This window comes from Coturnix japonica, chromosome 12 (assembly GCF_001577835.2).
Source record: "Coturnix japonica isolate 7356 chromosome 12, Coturnix japonica 2.1, whole genome shotgun sequence".
In the NCBI taxonomy this organism is placed as follows: domain Eukaryota; kingdom Metazoa; phylum Chordata; class Aves; order Galliformes; family Phasianidae; genus Coturnix; species Coturnix japonica.
This window is the reverse complement of record NC_029527.1, coordinates 3879382-3892737: the sequence shown is the minus strand read 5'-3', so window position 1 is coordinate 3892737 and position 13356 is coordinate 3879382. Positions and strand designations below refer to the sequence as shown.

At 36.4% G+C, this 13356-nt stretch overlaps 1 protein-coding gene across 2 annotated transcripts in view; it reads right to left on the bottom strand.

The window, feature by feature from the left end:
- Positions 1–827: 827 nt before the first annotated feature.
- HDAC11 (histone deacetylase 11) overlaps positions 828–13356 on the bottom strand; it is a 32595-nt gene continuing 20066 nt past the window's right edge. For both annotated transcript variants that reach the window (XM_015874799.1, XM_015874798.1), the window contains exons 5-10: positions 11053–11095; positions 9961–10037; positions 8564–8626; positions 6360–6456; positions 5178–5356; positions 828–2762 (exon numbers count right to left, since the gene is read on the bottom strand). In XM_015874799.1, the coding sequence (XP_015730285.1) occupies positions 2520–2762; positions 5178–5356; positions 6360–6456; positions 8564–8626; positions 9961–10037; positions 11053–11095 (702 nt within the window). In that variant the 3' untranslated portion in view covers positions 828–2519. The remainder of the gene's footprint in view (positions 2763–5177; positions 5357–6359; positions 6457–8563; positions 8627–9960; positions 10038–11052; positions 11096–13356) is intronic.

Genomic DNA, 13356 nt, shown 5'->3' with positions numbered 1-13356 from the left:
GGGTGAAACTCACCATGCCAAATGTTAGATAAGAGGCAACAGCATCAACCCCTCAGGTTTTTCAACACATTTCACACGTGGCTGACTGAAAAAAAAAATCCTTCATTCTATAAGCTATCAGAAAAGTCTATTCTTAATTAAAGAATCTGAGTCAAAACTGACATCTCATTAGGAAAGATGAGCAGCCTTCTTCAGGATAAGTATTTTGTTATACATTAAGGCAGCAGTTCTGAAATATTCCTCCCTATTATGGGAAAATTTATAGTCAAAAATGCATTGCAAGAAAACCGAGCAAAAAGAAAACCCCAGACTAAAAGAAGTCCCACATCTTCTCCCAGCATCAGCTGCTACTATCCAGCTTTCCAGCAGCCTCACTTAGTTCATGTTCCACAAACACTTCCTCAGAAGCTAAGAATTGTGATGGTTGAGGTACCTGCAGATGTTTCCACAACAAATTATTTGGTGCACCTTGCCTACTGGTATCGAGATTTTGTATTAATCATATAGTACTAAGTCTAAATTCAACTGAAAAGTTTCATCACTTCTAGAATGCAATATGGAATTAAAAAGCAACTTTAACACCTTATGATGACCTTATGATTCTTATAACATTTATGGACATAGAAACTCCAACTTTACAACTTCACTTGAGAGGCCAACATGTTAATGGCTAGAGAAGTCCTCTGCTGTTGACAAACACTGTACTGTTCATCCTTGAGACCAGTTACAGTTTCAGCTACATTTTAACTACCAATAAAAGCACATTTTTAATAGTGTTTGATCCAAAATGTTTACAGACAAAATAAGTGAAAAGCAACATCAGTCAGTATTATTCAACGTTATTTTAATCTTTACTGAGTCAAAGTAAAATAAACAAGTTAACACAAACAGTATGTACCGTTACAGTGTTTTAGTTCATAGAAATTTCCTTTATAATTCTATAAAAATTATATGAAAGAATACCAACATCTTCCAGTAACACAGACTGTATAGAAAAAATAAATCTCAACATTAGTCGTACTCTGACCACCTAAAAGTAAGAAATTTAAAAGTGCCTTTTAACAACCGTGTTGCAAATCAAGCTTAGTGCAATATGCCAAATCTGGTTTAAAGCAGCTATTTATAGCAATTGTGCAAATTCCAACAATTAATAAACACCATAAACTTAAAAATGACATTACTGAGGTAAGTATTCTAATTAGAATGAAACATTCCTTAAATAGCTTATACACCAATTCCACTGGCTGGAAAACATCAGGGTCCCTTCACAGAAAGTCTCAAACCTGAACATGACATCAGTGAATACTTGGAAGTTAAGAAAGCTCTTGTCAAATATACAGTTTAGTATATTTATATATTTATATATATTTATATTTAAGACCCAGTGCTACAAACAGTAATTAATGCATAATAAACCAACAAAAACAAACATTACAGTCAATGCACCAAAAATTTGCATTCTGAATGCACTATTTTGTTCTCATACCATAGTACCTCCTAGAGCCTCCTATATAGGCTATTACATTAGCTTAATGTAGAAGTATTTTATTTCTAAATATGAACAATGTGGTTACCAACTATGACTGTAGCTATGACTACCAGTAATCTTCAAGCAAGTGAAAAACAGCACTGGCTGGAAAAAAATACTGAAATTTACTCTTCAAGGCTTACATATGACAAGTTGGTGATAAAAAGTATTTCTAGTTCTACATGACATTTTCTGTAATAGTTCTCAGAACACTACAGTTAGGTTTAATTTTATAGGAAGTCAGAGTAAACAAACTACAATGCATAGGAACTACTGCCTTTCAATGCAGGCCTCGTTTCAAGAGAGGCAAAAGCCACACTTACTGCTGATCCCTTACTGCCCATTGGCATACTAAGCCAAAGTCAATTCATATTCTATTTTCAGTGTATTCAAAAGCAGGATCTACGTCACTGTGGTAAATAGGAATAAAATATATACTAACAAATGTTCATTCTAATAGGCTATGGCTCAAAAGCCAAGCAACTGGGCTATTCTCCATATTATTGCACTTGAGTGTTAAATCGACAGTAGAAGACCACACAGAACTGTTATAACAACCTTTTAAAAAAGCAATAAATAGAATGCAGTATCTAAGAACAGTATCTAAGAACAATACCGATAAGTTTAGTGCAGATTACTCCAGCCACTGTCTGAACCATACCACCAAACAGGCCTCGAACAGTCCAACCATATAGTTCTTTCAACATAGTGGACAATCTACAACAATAGGAAGCAATTAAAGCTTTCTACAGTAACATTATAAACTGAAATAAGGTACTCTTGAGTACATCTCAATTAGCTTAAAAGGATTTATTGCCTTTGCTCAAGACAGCTTCAGAAGTTAAACACAGAATCCGCAACCGTCTGTTGTCTGTACTAGGTTATTTTTACAGGCAAGTTGAGTCCTTTGTGAATTTCTTATATTAACTCTGATAATGTGGAAACTTCCTGCTCCTAAACTTCTGAATCTAAGGAAAAAACTTATTAACCATCACTGCAGTGATAAATTGGTTAAGTCTGTTACAGAGTCCCTAATCATCTGTTCTACTTTGGGATTTTCAGCTGCACTGGTTGCTAGCTCCTTGTCAATAAGCCCCAGGTTGTGCAAATTGAGGATAGAATCAGCAATAATCCGGGCAGTCCTCTTCTGGTAGCCTCCAGACGTTACCATCAAGATTGGGATTCCACGGCTTCTGGCAGCCCTGAACACAACTTCATCTCTCTTCACGATTCCCTGCATGGTTACAACAGTTACAAAAAACTGAAGAGATACAATATGGTATTTTAATTCTAACAGACCTAGTCGCTGGCTTATGGATTTGCAGTATGAGATGCTTAACAAGTAATTCAGCCTTATATTTTATACCAGGAACATCAAATTACTTTAAAAGCCTCTGTTAGAGACATTACACTTGTAAGCCTTTAAAAAAACAAACAAACAAACAAACACAAAAGACAGAAACACAACAAAAACAGCAAATCCTAAAACTTTGTCTTAATTTTAGAGGATCCAACAGACAGAAGTTGCCTACTATAAATTCTTATAAGAATTCTTGCCCATGAGATATTAGGAAGTTACAAAAAAACATCCACAAACAAATGGAAAATTCAAAAGTGTAGCTGAAAAACATTTTGCAAAACCATGAAATACTAATTTTGTTAGTTTGACACAGCCCAGTAAAATAATAATGGGCACAAGCACTAACAAATGAAAACCAAGACATAGAAAACTAAAGAAATATATTGGGAACAGATCCTAAGAGCAAGTAACGGAGTTACAGAACGTGCTGTACATGTCTAGGGAGCAAGCAGTGGATGCAGAAAATGCTGTCCTGAAGGAGAACTGGGAGCAGTCACTGCTCATGGGAGCAGAACTGCCTCAGCAAATCCTCCAAAATCTCCACTGGGTGCTCTGAGAAAAAGACATGGGTTTACTCCCAGCATCTGCATGGTACCAGAAAAGAACATAAGAACTGAAGATGACAGCCTACTACACTTGCAATTTATGAACAAAGCTAAGAGAGAGACCTGCTATGCATCACATTTTCTGGCTATAGTGCGGAGGCACATTTTGAATACAACTAACACCGCAGCAAGACTTTAAAACAGAAACAGCATCCACAACTGACAACTGGATTGTTTAGCCTTGAAGAGATGAACTATCCATGCTCAATGTCTTCAGTTTTGGCAGTTCCACTAGGCTAGGATTTCAAACTTGGTGAAACATATTAATCATTCCTAAGCCAACAAGATCAGAGAGAAAAGAAACCCTGCCCTCAGTTCAGAAAATGTTCTCCATCACATGTCTGAAACAGCGGTCACACAAAGAAATGGCACACATTGCCTTTCACCTCTTCTTGCAAAGATGGAGGGAAGGTGAAATGATTATTTTAGTGACATTTCATATAAACAGCAACCAACAGGTACAACAACTCACTGTTCTTGACAAAGAACATATGGCAGAGAAAAAATTTAAAGGGCATGTCAAAGTGTTTTTCATTTATCACTTGGCGGCAGTTTCCTCCCAAAGCTCCTTCCCTTTGTCAGAGGAACTTTCACACAGTCAAAGGAAAACCTGGAAATACCAACGAGTTCCTAAATCCTTCTGTCCCAGGCTCACTAAGGTATCTGGAGGCAATTGGAGAGCAAGAATAGACCACCTGGTGATGGAGACAATAAGAATGAGGAGCTGAATCAGAAAGGAAATAAACTAACAAGAAACTAGTTTTGTGGAAGACTGTTTGAGAACTAAAGTACTGAAAAACAGAACAGACTGAGGGCTTGCTTCATTAGAAGGGGTTCCATGAGTTCAAGAAAGTCTGTATCAAACTGGTAGACAATGAAAGAGAATCAAATGTGAAAAATGGGACAAAGAACTGAAGAACTGACAGGGAAAGCATCATTAAAAAAAAGAGGAAACGTGAGAGCTATAGAATTTCATATTTTGAGAAAAGCATATCTGTTATGATATTGAGAAGGTGAAGACCTCTATGCAGCTACACAGGACAAATGAAAACTTAAATCTAAACTAAGCCGGGGGAAAAGCTAAACTGAGCTGAAAAAGGATGTGATCGTTCTATAAAAAAGAATAGGGAAACCGTGAAAAAAAACCCCACAAACTCTTCATTTGTTAAAAATAACAAATAGGTTGCACAAGACTGCTAGACATGGGAGACATCAAAAGAGACATTTAAAACAGTCAGAAGTGCTACAGAGGAAATTAAGTGCTAAGATGCATACCAAGCACAAATGACAAAAATGTTAAATGGATTGCATGAGTATCAGGGGCAAAGGAAATAGAAAGAACCAGATGCAAGAGAATGACCATACAGGGAAAAAACAATCTAGGTGCAGTGTGATATATACATCTGCCTGAACACTATCTGTATGTTCAGTATGGGTATATTTTAGAGAGAAAGTGAATGATACTTAAACAGGCACATGAAGAAACTGAATCAAGAACTGATGTATAAAAAAACATATGTTGAGCAATGGATGCATATATATACAACAGAAGAATGTTCAGGTTTACTGTGAAGTACATGCCTTACTTTCATCTAACAAACTACCACAAGCAATTCACTCTTAGCACCAACCCCAGTATTTGGTGAATAGTGAAAGTCTCAATGTATTTTAGTGTTATACAAACCTGAGGTGAAATAGCAAGTCCTCCCAATGGATCGCCATCCAGAATATCAGTTCCAGCGTTATAAACAATAATGTCAGGTTTTAATTCATTTAATGCTCCTTCCACGTGAGTATGTACCTTCTGAAGGTATTCTGTATCCTCTGTACCCCACTCCAACTCCACCTTCCGTTTTATGGCACCTGAAATGTTTGTGTTATTGAACAAAGTAAATGCAGTGCATTTGCTTCAGTTAAAGAACATTTTTCAAATACTTGTTTTTGTATCAAATGTAAGCACAGCGACCTTGAAAAAAATTCCACTGAAGACAGAATTCAAAGCAGAAGAAAAAAAAAGTCTCCCTAAATCACAATTGCAAAACATTGATGAAAAACAACTTATCTACAGGACCATTCAGAGATCAGCAAAGAAATCATAAAAAGAATAAATTTAAGAAGGAACCTAAATAAAACATAATGAAAAGAGAACACCAAATCGCTACTGCAGAGAAAAAGAAATCCACAATATAAATATTACTAAGAAATTAAGATGTTTTACTTTTATCTCAACATTAGAAATTTAACAGCAAGATATCATGAATTCATGTGAATTGCTTTATGTATAACAAGATATAGCTTTGCCCCAAGCATCTTCAATTTAATGTTCTTACCCTGTAGGAGCAAACATCTATTCTTAATTTAAATCAAATTATTTTAAACACTCACAATAAGGCATTAAAAATAGAAAGGGGGAGTTGGGGAGGCAGTAGAAAGAAACAGAAGCTTATAAATTCTAGTTCTGTTTGCTTTCAGGCAGTTATGCTTAACTCTAAATCTGAACTAATCACAGTGTGCATGAGTAATCCAACACATGATGATACTTATTGCCTAGTGAGTGCTGAGTACTTTTTTTTTAATGCTTTCCTTGTTTAACATCAGTGAAATAAAGGTATGTTTATGCTTCTCCCACTGCCCAGTCTACCCAATCCCACATCTTGCATTCAGTGTAGAAATGAAGGAAGGCACTTCATTCTCAAAGCAAGGCAAAACACTATTCTGACACACAGAAAAACCATTGAAAGTATTACGTTCTACATGAAGGAAAGAAAAGATAACACTGTTGCAAGAAAACTTATCAGTAAGTGAAAAAGTTACTAAATAATAGTCATTCTTTCACATTCAGAACATGAACCTCAATTATACTTACGTTTAGCAAATCCATCTCCTGGATAAATATACCTATTGTACGCATCCATGATATACACTCTCTGATCATTCATGAAGTCCCTCTCATGGCCATTTCCCTGAAGGAAATTTAGAGTTAGTTCTTTCTAGCACACTCACACAGAACCATAATATGCAGATTCTAACATAATCAAGACTACAAAGACTATTCAAAACTCCCACGACATCCCTTATTTATGGTCTTGAAGGCTATTTTCAGGTATAGAATCTTGTGGGCTTTGACAGCATGAGCCCGAAGACTGCAGGTATTATCAAAATCAACATCCTACTATCTCTGTGAAGGTAATTACAATATATTTTTTCTCTTGTATGTGAAATACGAAGTGAAAATTAGAAGATAATTGCTTTTAGCAGCATCACAAATGCAATTGTGGCCAAGACTGCAGAACAGATACATTTTTATACAACTGGAAAGATAAATTCCAGTGCTCAGAATAGAATTCTGCTGCAAGGATACTTACAGACTTGTATAAGGATAAAATAACAGGCTGCAGTTTTCCTGATAACTCAAGTCTTGGTGATATATATAAGCAGTCACTGGAAACATTACAAACACTAAATAAGCAATGTAATAGTTTAACATTCTACTGTTTAACACCACAAATTCCCTACTAAGTCGTGTCAGGTGAAAAGGTAGATTCTCAAAAGAAAACAGATTCTGAGTACTTCCTCCTTCCCCCATCTCTGAATAGCATTCTTTTGTCTCTCATGTAGACTTTTTTCAACTAGTACAATTATCCTTTCACAATAATCCCCGAGATGATTTCATCTAAATCAGTGCATCATAGAGGACCCATTCCCTCACTCTCAATATATTCATGAGTGATTTCATTTAAACCACAGAAACAGAATTCCAGATATATTCTCAATACTTCAGACATTTATGTTCATTTTGTAATCTTTCCCAGCAAGTACTTAACCTATATTTCTGTTATGACTTCCTCCACTGGAAACAACACAAGAAAAACACACACAGAAACAATGGGCTAAAGCTAGTCAATACAAGCAATAAGGGGAATAGGATACTACAATACTTATTTCTTTAGGCAACGCCTACTTACTTCTTCAGCCCACTTGGTCCACAAAGAAACTGTTACTGATATAAATCTAGGAACACAAGAGCCTCTGGGTAAACCATTTTCTTATAAACAGTAAAACTCAAACATGCCAAGAACTGGGACACTCACAGGATGAGAATGTCTGCACGCTTAAGAAGCACCTGCTGAGCTAGAACTCCACACACCTCCTATTTCCCAAGGAAAGAAACAATTACAGAAAGGGGCAATTTAACATGTTGGCTGAGGTCATAGGCATGACAGCCAAATACACAAATGCATTCCAAGAAATCTTTTAAAAAGAAAGAACAAAAATTTAACACTGAAGAAACAAACAAAAAAAATGACAAAACCTGAGGCATCTATTTGATGGAAGTACCCAGACAGAATGGGAAACTTGAAGCATCTTTTTGCTGCATAAGATATGCCTTTGTTTTTTGGCTATTTTAGGACGCCTTAACTTGCAGAAAAGAGAACTGAGAGAAGACGGAACACTTCTGCAGCCATCAGGCTTCCTCTCTGCAGTGGTTTATTCACAAAAATCTTCAATGCTTTAGATTGGATGTAATTTCAGCACATTAGCTGCTTTTCTAAAAATACTATTTCCTTCCTTTTGGGATTTATTTTGGAAATCCTCCTAAAGACAAGATTTGCTCTCAGTCTACCAGGGAAGAGAGATGCATTATTTACATCACTAGCTTGAAGACAATCTTTCCATTCCAACACTGAAGGTCAAATTCACCTCCTGAGAAGGCTGCTGCAATGACCAGGCAGCTGAACCAATTGTCGTTTCCTTATAAGTGATTTTTCTTTCTTCTGGGAACCCAAACTGCTCTTCAGACTGTTATGCTACAGATCAGTAGCAATTGAAAACTATTTTTATATCTAGCCACATGATGGAGCTGCAACTCAGTTTAATTTTATTGAACTGGCTTAACAGCCCATTGGAACATAAAGTAATAAAACAACTAAAATGTTATCAGTTTTACCCCCTATGATTAACTTTGGATCCCATGAGTTAATATTTCATGTTACCACGACTAAAAAGGTGGTCTGCATCACACGCTTGTAGTTCTATCAAAACAGTACTAAATACAGCAAAGTTACTCACCTGGTGAGCATCCAGATCAATAATTGTGGCTTTAGACACCCCTGGTACTCTTTCAAATAAGAACTGGAGAGGTAAACAAACAAAGAGAGTCAGCTATGAAGTTAGGTGATAGATAAACTGAAGGCTTGAAGCTTGCACAGTGTATTATTGTTTCACTTTTAATGTCATGCACGTAATCTCATTCACCAAATAAAGGGCTAAGTGATTTCAAATACTGTAACTATATAATAAAAACCTATGCACAGGTAGCAAGTCTCTGCATCCCACTCCAACCAGGCATGGGACTGGTTCAGCTAGGGATTATAAAGCTGATTGTGGCACTGGTGCTGTCAGAGACAGCAACAGCAATGACCATGTGTTCATGTGTTAGGACAGGGTGAAGCAAGAGATGCATAGACCCTGAAATGGTGAGGAGCTCATTTCCTGAGACACAAATGATAGCACAGGCGAGGCTTAACAGCAGGAAGGCAGAACTACTCCACTGATGGCATCCAGCTCTATAAAACTACTAAGAGAATTCATCTGTTATTCCATGTCTGCAAATAGAAAACATGCTTTCTTCATTCTTTTGATCTTACGACTTTGCCAAATTACTATTTTAATATAGATGTCATAAAAAATGTAAAGGTTTTGTATCAACTGCTACCCGCTATAATTTCTCGATCTGTATTTTAACGATAGAGAAATCAGAACAGTGTGGATTGCTTTCTGCAAATTACAGTATACAGAAATTAGGGTGTTCTGTCATTTGGTGTGCTGCAATCATTAGGACTTATGTTTTGATTATCACTGATATTTTATAAATATTCTAGTATACAAATACACCACAGGGCACTTGATAAAAATAAGCTCTAATTGCAGAAAGCTCCTGCTTCAGCCTTTCAACAGCTAAATAGCACATGCATTCATTCAAATTCAGTGATTCTTTTGGACACATTCACATTTTTATTCATGAATTTGAACCACTCTGAGGACTGCATAGAGCAGCTTGATTTGAAGATAAGATTTCCTTCTCTGTGTAAATCTCCATTATAAGCACCAAAACTCACATGGAATTTGCAGGTTCAATTGCGAGACTGGGCTAAGTATCAATGCAGATACTACAAGACAGTCTGCTTTAGCTTGCTTTTTTTCAACCTGCAGGAATATGTTATTAATGCAATTGTACCAGTTTGTATTTCCATTCATAACTCTGACCCCGTATCTCTTTCCTTCCACTTAATAGCTGCTTATGCACTGTGCTTTGTAACATTAAATACCGCATCATTTTCCTATTCCTACCCATCTCCAGATGTTTCATTTTTTCTCACTGTGATAAAATTAGTACTCATGAATTTCTGGAACATTCTTCCATTTGCACAAACAGTAGAAAATACTCTCAAAATAGTATTTCTTACCTTAATAGCCAGTGTGATATCAGCATACGCACAAAATCCGCCACCTTTATCACTTGAACAATGATGAAAACCACCCCCTAAACATAAAAATTTTGATGGGTAAAAAGCTAGATACCAGGGAACTCCCATAGTCTTTACTAAGAGTTCGGTTACAGCAGGCATTTTTTTCCCCCTTTATGAAATATCTCATTTAGAGCCACCGATCCCTCACCAAGCAACTCTAAACATCTCATGGAGTTCCTGTATGAATCAGGCCACCATGTAAAGGACCAGCACATGCACAGTTTGAAAGCAATGGTCATCTAGCAACTACACCAGCAGCAGAGAAGGACAGACATGATGTGGTACCTATGTGACAAAGCACATTGTTTTGAAAGTTCACGTCCTCCCAGAAGTGCACTTGGATCATGTATCTCCAGGCAGCAAATTCTAATGAAGTCAATTAGCACGTCCTCTGCATTTGCCTGATACACTGAAAGTCTTTTACATGCTGAACATTGGGTCAATGACAAACCATTAGTTCAATAGCTTACTGTTTTTGCATCACTATTTTGACATGAGTAAGGGTGCAGATTTATATTCTTCACCATTTCTTCACTTAAGCCTTTTTCAGAAAGAACTGCACAGCCAAAAATAGACCAACTGGTAAAGTCAACTGTACAGCATGTCAACCAATCCCTTGGTCTGGTGTTATATGCATACAGCACAGCTAACAAGATCTATTCAAACTTATGCATAATTTAAAGGAATATTTTACTGAAATATTCCCATATACTCTGATCACCTTTTTCCTCATTTCGTTCTCACTTCTACAATCCACACACTGTGTATAAATATCATATCTTTACCTGGTTATCTTCTTCCTATCAGCAAACATTTTATTTCGTTATAAAACTGCAACATGGATGATAGTGGCTATGAGAACAAATCCAGTACTTAATCCTCTTTTTTTTTTCTGTTTAAAGTTTCTTTCAGTTAAACACAATCCAGTCACTTTATTATAAGCAGAATATACATCATACTGAATGAAAATAATGACTTTAAAAACATATTATTAAGTATCATTTACTACCAATTTCCCTTTGTACTCACCTACATTGATTGCCCAGCCTCTATCAATAGCAAGTTTTCCTGCCTAGAGGAAATGACAATAAGAACATAACAAATGAATGAGGGAACCACTGAGCACTCACTGTGTGCTCCCACCCCAAACGTGGCTCTTGGCATTCTAATGCACCCACTGCATTGTCAGATGCTTTACCAATGGAACTCACACTGAATCAGATCTCTCATCACAAGCCATACAAAACGATATGCAGTAAAATTAGTTGGAAAAAAATATTTAATTTCACATCTGTATTTTACTCCCCTGCAGCTGAGCAGATTTGGAACTAACTGGGCTTTGTGGAGATGAACACTGACCCCTAGCAGACAAATGATAAACTGAAGGTACAAGTATTGGTAGGAATGAAAAGTGAGCAGAAATCTTCCAATATTCTTCCTTCTCATGCAATAAGAGGAACTTCAGCTTGAAATTCTGAAAATAATGATTAACAACATAGCTTCAGCTGTAGGTGGGAACAGGAAAATGCCAAGCATTAAGTTCCCTGTTTTACATGCCCCATATAAAACTTGACCAATTTTTGCCTTCTGATACAAAATGAAATCTGTGCCTTTTACTCCCCTATGAACTCAAATGACATCAAGGAAATGAAAAGTACTGACAGAGAAAAGATACATGGGGATAAATTTAATTGGGAAAAAAAAAGGGGGGGTTACAGAAAAGTAATACCAGTCCTAACATTTTGTTACACTCCTTGGCTTCAAGTGCACCTAGGAATCACAAACACAGATTGCTCAAGAACGTGTTCATCATTATACAAAAGCCCACTTGGTGCTGCCTAGAGAAGGTTTATTCCCTACTGACAGCATTCCTATACACATACAAACATCCAGGATAAGATATTTTACTATACACAATTCTGGTTACTGCTGATACAACACTTCTTGAAGTACAGATAGATGCTTAACATTTAACTTTGTGATTTCATCCTTTAGCATTTAAGTTAAAATAATTTTGTTTTCCCATATAAATTATGCTGCTACACAATGTTAGTCAATAAATAAACATATTTTTGGCAACTGTGATGCAAATTCTTGTGTAATTCACAGCATGACCATTAAGCTTTGAAATATAAGAACGTATACAACATTAAAGCTTCCAGTTACTTTTACAGATCCAGCAGTTAGACAGGATACACATTTAACAAATTACTGAAAGAAAAAGCCATTTATTTCTGATCAAGACACTGAGTTGTTCTACCATTAAAAATGCAAAAACAACAGAAAAGCCATCTATTTCACTCTGCTTTTATCTGATCCTAACTGGATTTCTACAATCATTTCACATAGAAAAATAACAGAGGACTCAAACATAATACTGCCCCATGTATGTCTCTCACAAGCCCCATTATGTACTTGGAAAACTGCTTCACCAAGGTTTTGGGTTCTCTCCCATCACTTTCTCAGGTCAGACCCCAACATTCTACACTTTGATAAAGGCACAGCACCATCTTTTATTCAGCACTCAGAGAAGATCTCTCTTTTTTTTTAATATATCCTTAAGGAATTCTTCATGCATTTGTGAAGGCACATGTTTAAAAATAGGAAATCACGATTCCAGTGTGCAGTTAAATTGCTACGTACCTATATTACTGTTGACAGAAATGGGAAGCTACCTAGTAGGCTATTTCTGAAAATAATGTCGTTTCTTTATCACTGTATTACGGCTTCCCAGTCTTGCTCACCTTAAATATCTAGTGGTTGCAATAAATCATACGCTTATATCTGATATAAACATACTGAGAGGTTTGCCAACCCGCAGAACAATGTTCTTCAATAACTGGCTTCAAATGGATATAAAAGAAGCAATATCTGCTTCTGTTCTTTTCACACGCATCCACTCTAGCAGCTTCCTTCAGAAAGAGAAGCTAAAATGTAGCAAAGATCCAGGTGTATCATAACACTAAGGATTTCAGACAGGATTTTTTTCCATTTACATAACTGTGACAGTTACCCATGAAAAGACTGGTACTGTTATCACCTTATCCAAGACAGGGAATGAACAAAGGAAAAATAGGGTCCCATTACTTAGTGGTTCAAAAACACGAAGGCATCTTTTCCTCAAGGCATCCCTGGCTACAGCTAATAACTGTTTTCTTTCTACATCTTCAACATCTCCAATGGAAGTTTGTCAAGCAAAATTAGATGTATGGTGACTTGCACATCTCTCCTTCTCGGAGCACTCATATAACTGATCAGAAAACAATCCTGCCAAGGTAAAACAGGCTGTATCTCACTTCAGTTCAGCTGAGCTGCTTATGCAGCATATACAAT